This window comes from Gouania willdenowi, chromosome 21 (assembly GCF_900634775.1).
Source record: "Gouania willdenowi chromosome 21, fGouWil2.1, whole genome shotgun sequence".
Classification (NCBI taxonomy): domain Eukaryota; kingdom Metazoa; phylum Chordata; class Actinopteri; order Blenniiformes; family Gobiesocidae; genus Gouania; species Gouania willdenowi.
Genome location: NC_041064.1, coordinates 19,798,536 through 19,807,108, shown reverse-complemented (window position 1 = coordinate 19,807,108; position 8,573 = coordinate 19,798,536). Strand labels below are relative to the sequence as shown.

The 8,573-nt window shown below is 39.1% G+C and overlaps 1 protein-coding gene across 3 annotated transcripts in view; it reads right to left on the bottom strand.

Annotated features, from left to right (window-relative positions):
* Positions 1-1,352: 1,352 nt before the first annotated feature.
* The window catches only part of LOC114455366 (cyclic AMP receptor-like protein A), an 84,734-nt gene continuing 77,513 nt past the window's right edge, over positions 1,353-8,573 (bottom strand). For all 3 annotated transcript variants that reach the window (XM_028436561.1, XM_028436560.1, XM_028436562.1), the window contains one exon: positions 1,353-2,961. In XM_028436561.1, the coding sequence (XP_028292362.1) occupies positions 2,794-2,961 (168 nt within the window). In that variant the 3' untranslated portion in view covers positions 1,353-2,793. The remainder of the gene's footprint in view (positions 2,962-8,573) is intronic.

The following is an 8,573-nucleotide window of genomic DNA, read 5'->3' as shown; positions in this document are numbered from 1 at the left end:
CAGTATGTATAAATAACTGGTCCAAATTAATGTGGCTGGAACTCAGTATTATGGGTATACCAGGAACTCGTAAAATGAGAAAGGTTCTATGCTGTTTGGAGTGCCAAAACAAAACATAATTAACTACGGGTTTTTTTTAGTGCGTTATTTTTCTGTAATTAAGTAATCGCAATTAACGCATTCAATTCCCAGCTCTAGAATAAACATTATTGTTGACGTGTCTTCAAAATGAACAAGTAAACCTTTATGTGTGAATCCCACCAACATCTAGTGGTACTGAACTCTACTAATGAACAATAAGTTAATTGCTAACATTTTCTCTCCTTAGCATTTCTTTATTATTCGGATCAAAAATAGCAAAGGCAAGAAAAAATGAAAATACAGCATTACAAATATATCTTTTTACCTACCGTATATATAGTGCTCAAATTCAGAACCCTACAGCAAAAGTAGTTAATTAAAAGATTTCAGGGCTGCACAGCAATTTCTACTCAATTATTTATACTTTGAAGACATCCGTCATGCAGGCTGTAATCTCCCCATTAACCTTCTCCGGCCTTATTTTGACTGTAAGCAGCGGGTGAGCTGGGTGGGGTTACACCCTCCCCCTCTGCCCGCCTGTAAATACCGCCGGGAATCTAATAAACAGCAGACGGGACTCCCGGTGGGACACAAACAGCCGCCATGCTCGCCTGCCTCTGGCTCAGAGGTGACGGCGCTCTGGCTTGTTTTCCAGTATCTGTGCTGCTGTTGTCACATCTCCCTCTCTTCTCCTTCCTCTCTCTGTCTCCGTGCGTCACAGCTAGGTCATGGCCGGACTCCAACAATGGATCTGGTTTCTCAAACCACACATACACACACACACACATGCACGCACACAGGCACCAGGAGCACACAAACACAGATCTGACAAATGATAGGGTGGCGAAGCGAGGCGAGTTAATAGCAGGCAGCGTGCCTGCCGACATGCCCGTGGGCCGCGGGTGTTAAAATGTATCCAATTACGGTGCATGCGACAATATGAGCATGGGAATAATAAGTCTTTTGGCGTGACAGGGAGATTCGCTTATTCCATTGGATCTTTATATGACATGGGAGCAGAGTTTGGAACGAGAAGCACAGGATGTGAGCGCGTGGAAAACGTCTGTATGTCTTTCTGGAGAACATGGTCACACATTCAATTAATCAAAACTCAAATAACTGGATTCGGAGACATACAAAAAGGCCTTGGGACTAAACAATAATTATTAACCGTTATTTAAGCCAAGGTTTAAATGAATGATGACTAACACAGTAAAGGAAGAAGAAGATGGATGGAAGGTGAAAATGAAATAAACACGCCCAGTCTCAGATTTGTTATGAAATGTCTGTGCTGCTCATTTATTTGATGGAGTGCACAGTCGAGTACAACCAGCAACAGTGCCAGATATTATGGAAATGAGTGCGCGTTGCATTTTAGTGTCGTATTGCAAACCCAAGTTGTATTGGGGTGCCACAGACACCCAATGATAAGTCTGAAACCTTAGGGGTGGGGGGTGTCAAATGTCAGTTCATTAGTTCACCCTGTCAGAGGGGCGGTGGCTGACAGCTGCATGGAGGACAGCGCCCATCAACCACCACCATGGTACCCACCTGGATGTTGAAAAACTAAGCTGGCTGTGGTTGAATATAAAGTGGCTCCATTATCCTGCCAATCACACCTCAGCTGTCCGCTCAGCGACGACTGACAAAAGGCCACGAGATGATGAACCATCAAAGCTGATGCTGCGCCGTGGGTGTCGCAGTGTGTGTCATCTTTTCCAACCTGTTTTGACAAGCACCTTTGAAACCTGCCTGAGTGTGTGCGTGGGAACATGTTTGACTAATGGCTGCTTTTTTTTCCCTTTTCCTCCCGTGGATTGTGACGGTGTGTGTGCTGTGAATGATGCCGTGCTTGTCTGTCACGTGACGATGTCAGGCTTGGATTTGAAGATTTCTTTAAATTTCTCGTCTCAGGCACGTACAAAAATAGAACTTTCACATATATACACACAGTATTGATCTCATAAATATAGTATAACGAACAAGTCTAATGGTAATAAAAAAAGAACAAAAAATTCAAACTTTTGTAAAAAAAAAAAAAACTCTGATGGCCACAATTAGCTGTAAAACAAATGCTTTTAAAAAAAACCAGCACTTTTTTGGAGTGACTTTTAGTGGTCAGATTGATTTTCTTTCAATACATCCTATGCCTGATTTCCTATCATTTAATTTTATCTTTTTGCATTCTTCGCTTAGAGTTCCTTTTAAATATCTGCTTTTCAACACATCTACTGCAGAGAATTGTTGCTCAAGCTAAAAACAACATGTTGTTTTTTCTTGATCTATTTCCTGTCTTGGAGACCAAATACGACACAACACAGGATTAGGAAAATGGTGAGAAAAAAACAGAAAAGAAAAGAAGATTAGGTTTCTAGACCTTTGCACTGCAGCAGATGACTCTAACATTAGAGGGGTCTTTAGAGTGGGCAGCATTGCAGTGAGCTGCTGCTCTGCTCAGTATGTGTGCTGTGTGCGTCTTTAGGATATTAAATAGTAAAGGATGGGGATTAATAATGGAACCTGACAGCTCATCTCCGGCTCCTATCTGCCTGAATGTCCTCCCAATCTTCTCCTCCATTCCCTCCCTACCTCTTTTTCCTGCCTCTCAGTTTCTAATCCGTCGTGTTTCTCCCTGGCTGTGACCCTTCTTCGTGCTCCTTTGCGTCGTCTCTTTGTCTCCCTGCTTCCTCTCTCCTATTCCACGGTTCTCTCTCAGGGCCCTCGGTCTTTCAGGGTCATGTCAGGTGAGTAGAAGAGAACGTTGGTGTCATCGTCATCGTCATCGCTGTGGTCCACAAGGTCAGCCTGCGTGTAGCGTACCGCTCCAGGGTGGTACTCTCCGATTCGAGTCCTGTCACAGAGCCGAGACTGCAGAGCCAGCTAAAAATTAGGACAGACACAAATGTTTGGGAATTAGTGTGCACCGATGCATTTAGTGTGTTCACACTTTACCAGCTTTTAATCGGATATATCAATTCAAAGCAGTGATTCCCAGTGGAGGGTGACACAATGTGAATAAAAGTGAGCCATGGCTTTGTCTACTTCCTAAAGGGAGAGGAAGTGGTGATAAAAGAGTGAAAGAGGGTGTGAGGGAAGGAAAAGGTTATTCTAAAGCCTGAAAAAAAAAATAAAAAAAACAAAAGGGCTTATGTTTAAGCCCATAGTGCAGTGGGAGGTTTGGGATGACCTTTTCCTTTCTCCATTTTTTTTTCCAAGTAAGGATTTAAACTTACCAGGGCATTCACCTTTGATTTGACATAATGTCTGGTTTGACATCTGATCTTCAGATCATCTAAATGTAAATATCAACTTAAGATATGTTTCACTAATTGCGAGAAAAGCTGAGGGAATAACTTTGGCAATATAGTGTTTATTATTCACTGCTGATTTCACATAGGGATAACCCTAAATGAACAGCGGATAATTATATCACCTGGATTTAGGTCGGTTTGAGTTCACAGCACACTTTAGGATTCGCTCCAAAGGGGACAGGAAAACCACATCATTTACAGAACTGTTTTTAACGCAGTCACTCCAATCGTACAGTGCAATTTATTTCAACAGTAAAACACAGTAGAGAACAAGTGAAGGTGAAGCAAGTCAGTGACTCCAGCTAAATATGTTAAAATCTATAGTTACTCCGATGAGTGTCTGCAAACTTCCACACATGGCTGTCCTTCTTCACTGCTTTACGTCTGCATATAGAAGCCGTTTGAAAATAAAGACAGTTTAGGACTCGTTGACCAACAATTGCCGCTCAAAAGTTTGTTTTGATTTTCACCATAAACACGCTCTTATTGACATTTTTCAGAATGGTTTGGGGCATTGCATTGTGAGATGTGAAGTCCTGTAAACGGATGCATTGGGATTTCTTACCGTGATTTCTTGTGGTTTTTCACCAGACAACAAGGACTGTGAACAAATGATCTTCAAATTGTTTATCTATGAGGCCCACACGATGTCTTAATCTGATTAAAAAATGTGTCTCCAGCAGCTTTAACAATTTATGATAGTGGTCCCCAACCACTGGGCCACAGAGACTATTTGGTAACGGCCCTCACGAAAAATAATCAAGTTTTGAAAATTACAATGATTTCATTTCTGGGTGTTTTACTTTGAATTTCTAGTTCCTGGTTTAATGCTCCTCATTCCAGTGCTTGATGATGCAGCAACCACACACACACACACACACACACACACAGAGACAAACATCTGTGCAGATAAATCCCTGTAGGATTCACCGGTGTGAATGCAGCCTCAGTGCTAAGTGGCATCGGTGTATATTTAGTTCTCACATTGAGATTACTTCTGATTGGCTCATTTATCATAGTGTGTCCCCCGTCCCCCCCAACAAGAATTCATCACTGATTGGATATCTATTGAATTATCGACTTGAATTGTATGTATCGTTTTATTTTTTTTAAACAAAAGAAACACTTCTAGGGGAGTACAGCAAGTTGTCTTTGAATCGAGAGACAGAATTTTTTAATCCTCAACTATTTAACTCAATGTTTAATCATCGAGTTAAACACTGACCGACCAAAATGCTCCCGATGGATGAGTAGCATGTTGCAGGGCAGCTTGCTGTTGGTGTCTGTAATGAAAAGGGCTTTCAATCAATCATTTGCCTAATTTCTTAAATTATCTCTGCACTCCTCTCTTACTCATGAACAACTATATTTATTAGTTTTTCTTCTTCTCTTTATGTTTGTGTTATGTTTAAATTTGTGGTCACTATTGTCATTAAATGTAACTTTAATGCTTGGATGTACAAAACTCAATGACCAGAGGAACAAATGTACAATCGCGCATTAATATTGTTCAATTGAAACTGGACTACAGACATATAGTTGTTTTTTGGTGCATTAAATTCAGATTCACACTGCAGACGATACAGTATCTTCCTGGATGTATGGATGTAAGGACATGTTTTTTGTTGTACCTCTCATGGAGAAGTGCTACTGTACGTGTTATGGTTTGAGTAGTGACCATGGAATTCAAATGTGAAAAGGCTCTGGTACAAAGACAGCTGTTCGCTCTTGGTGTGTTTGTTTAAGTGGTGATTATTCTACCTGGTGACACGCCATGGCAGAAGCATGACAAGCACACAGCTGCGAGTGATTTCATGTTCAACGTAGTTAAAGACTTCACAAATAAGGTTTTGGGATCAAATCACACACTTCCATGGTATTTTTCCATTAAATGGGTGTCTGAGGTTCTAGCAGTGAGGCTAACGTCGCTAGCAACGTAATCTAGCGCGATTTCAGCATAACCATCCCATTTACATAAATTATCTGAAGCATATAAATATAGAATTAATAACAGTAGTTGAATCTAGTAACCTTATTTATCAGATGCTATGATCTCGAGCCATTTAAACCCCACTAGATTAATTTAAATATAGAAATACGATGAAATGAACACAAAGCTGAAAAGTGTAACGTGACATGGAAATGGGTCAAGACCCTATACTCACATTCAAAAACTAGTATTGATCAGAACTCCCCGATCACACAACATGTATATAAGCAGTCATCATTTTTTTGGTTCCAGCAAACTTTTAGTTTTGCTTTAACAAATATAAATATGAGAGACTAATCAAGCTGAATTTAGTAAATAAAAAGTGCATTAAAGACTTTGATTTTGAATTAAATAAGCTGTTGAGCTTATCCGTTAGGGACAAGGAAAATAAAACTCTCAGCCACAGCCTAAACCAGTTTTTGCTGGCAAAAAAATGCTACAAAAGACAACGTTTAGTAGAACGTATACTTGTATCATTAACACCATTCTTATTGCAACTGTAAAGTGGCTGCCCTTAAAGTGGCCTTCAGCATACCGAATTGTAACTCATCACTGTGTCATGTTTGGGCATCTGGTAAGCTTCACTTGGACATTGACAGATGGTTTAAAGCTGGGCCTATTTGAATCTTCAAAAGACAACATTAGGTAAAACCTGGTTGTGGAGATAACAAGTTGTTTCCCTGTTATCTTTATTGTTAAATACCACATTTGCATGGTGTAAATCTCCTCATTTAGCTGAGGAGATTATTTTGTCAGGCAACAGGAATCTAAACTATGCACGGGACCAGGTTTATTGCTGAGAAGATACCATGGTATACATGAGTAGCAAGACAAGTACCTGTGCCACAAAAGTTTAAACTTTTTAGTTTAAAAGAAAAAGTTTAATTTATTAAAGGGTGCCTTATAAGACATTTTCATAGATTTTTTTTCTCCCAAATGTTACTTTTTGGTGCCATTTTTATTCTAGCTTCCTCTTGCCAATAAATATACCCTTTCCCTCATTTCTGTCCATTTATGCAAGTTCTTTTTGACAGTTTTATCCAATTTTTGTCGAATCTCTAACCATTTTTTGCCACTTTTCTTTCAAATAGGCTACCTTTTGCCAAATAAAAAACACTTACTTCCTTTTCCCCTACATTTTGCCCCTTTTTGGTCCATATTTTTGCACTTTCTCAATATATTTCTCATTATATACCACCTGTTTCCTCTCTTTTATAATTTTTTGCCACTCTTGGCTGCCTTTGGCCTATTTTAGTCACTTTTCACTCTTTTCTTGCCATGTTTTTGCCACTTTTGGACCGTTTTTTGCCAACTTACTAATTTTTGAATCCCCCATGGGTGAGACGTGCCTGTACGTGCAGCTGCTTGGGGTTATGTAGAAAGTTCTTTACTCAATTGTTTGAATAACTTGTCCCCTAAACGCAACTTACAACTAACAGCCACGAGACATAAACATACCGACTGCTCTGAAACCAAAATATTATTGAATTTCACATATTCTCTCTTTTGTAAATATCTTACCTGGACCAATACTGGTCTATGGAACATTAAGTGCCTGGTGGAAAAGAAAAAAATATTTTTTTTATGAATAATTTACGCCATTTTTTTGAGGTTTGCCTGGATAAAAATGTGTACAATTGTTACGGTGCACGCTAATACACATTAAGCTTTATCAACCACCCCATTTACAAAAACTGCATTTGTCTTTATTTAATATGCAATCTGGGCAGAGCTGTAATAACAGGCAAAATATTGGAAGGGAGAAATTCAAAGCAATGTGATTTACTAAACAATACAACTAAATTGCTATCACGGTTTTGCACATATATTTACTCCATGTGACAGGCAGGTGTTAACTGTAAGCCTTATACACAATGGCTGCAGGCATGAAAGAGAGAATAGGATGTTTGGTGAAAACGGCAATGGAGGGAGCGTACCTTTTCTACTCGATCAATATTTACAAAACAAAAACATAAAAAAACAATTTTAACATTTACATTTTTTTTATAATTTTTGTATCAGTCCATTGTTTCTTGTCTTCATCTGTTTATTTTTGTTTCCCCCTCGCATTCACTTTCTCACACAGCCTAAAATATTGTATTTGTCCTGCATTTATTCAGATTTGTTTGCAATAATTCAAAAATATGCATTTTCACTTCTTTCAGTAATTACTTCATTTATTTTGCATGTGTTACCAAAACAGCTTGTGAGTGCAAATCCCTGATTTAAACAAGGGCTGTATTAACCACGTTTGTGTTGGTTATCATTTGTGTTGGAATATTCAATCAAACCCAATGGGCAAACACATCTTTTAGCTTATGCGCTTAAGTTACTACCACAACCATTAAATGCCAACATTTGTTAAAGCAGAACTAAGTAACTTGCGCTTAGCGCTCCCCCTAAAGGTCCCTTTTACTTATGTCACTGTCATAAAAACTCTGCACCCCCCACCGCCTGCCCCACCCCACAGCTACACCCTTCTTGCTCTCCCAAGACAGTAGCAACTGATCACTGAAAAATCCAAATACAACAGTGACACTAAGGGCACTTTTACACATATAGTCCCACGTGACCATGTGAACAGAATGAGGGACAAGTAAAATAAATGAATGATGTGGGAGTAATACAAAAGGGGGTGTGGAAATGTGTGTGTGTGTGTGTTTGCTTGTGTGCTGACAAAGCAGCTCTGAAAATGGATGGATGGATGGATGGATGAATATTTGTGTGTGTGCTGCCTGATGGAGCGCTAGGTTGAGAGTAGGGGTGGGACCCTCTGGGTACCTCACGATATAATACAAAGCTCACGATAACGATTATCTCACGATATGGTGATACTGCGATTATCAATATATTGGTCAGAAATCAATCTACGATAATCTATGACATAACAAGAAAAAAAAGATACAATTTTTATTTTATATTTCTGAAAGACAATACATTGAAAAAGTGTCCTATGAACAGTGACACTATTTTAGTGCAACATTTCTGTAAATAATAAATAAGTGTCAACATACCAATGTAAATGATTAAGTATCTCCAATAGCGCTTTCTGTAAACAAAAAATAGGGTCTTTCTTTCCAGTGACACCATTATAGTGCAATATTCCAGTAAACAATATATTGGTTCCTTCAACAAACAGTGACAAAATTTCTGTGATGACCTACCTGCACATTTTAGTGAAAAAGCAGAAA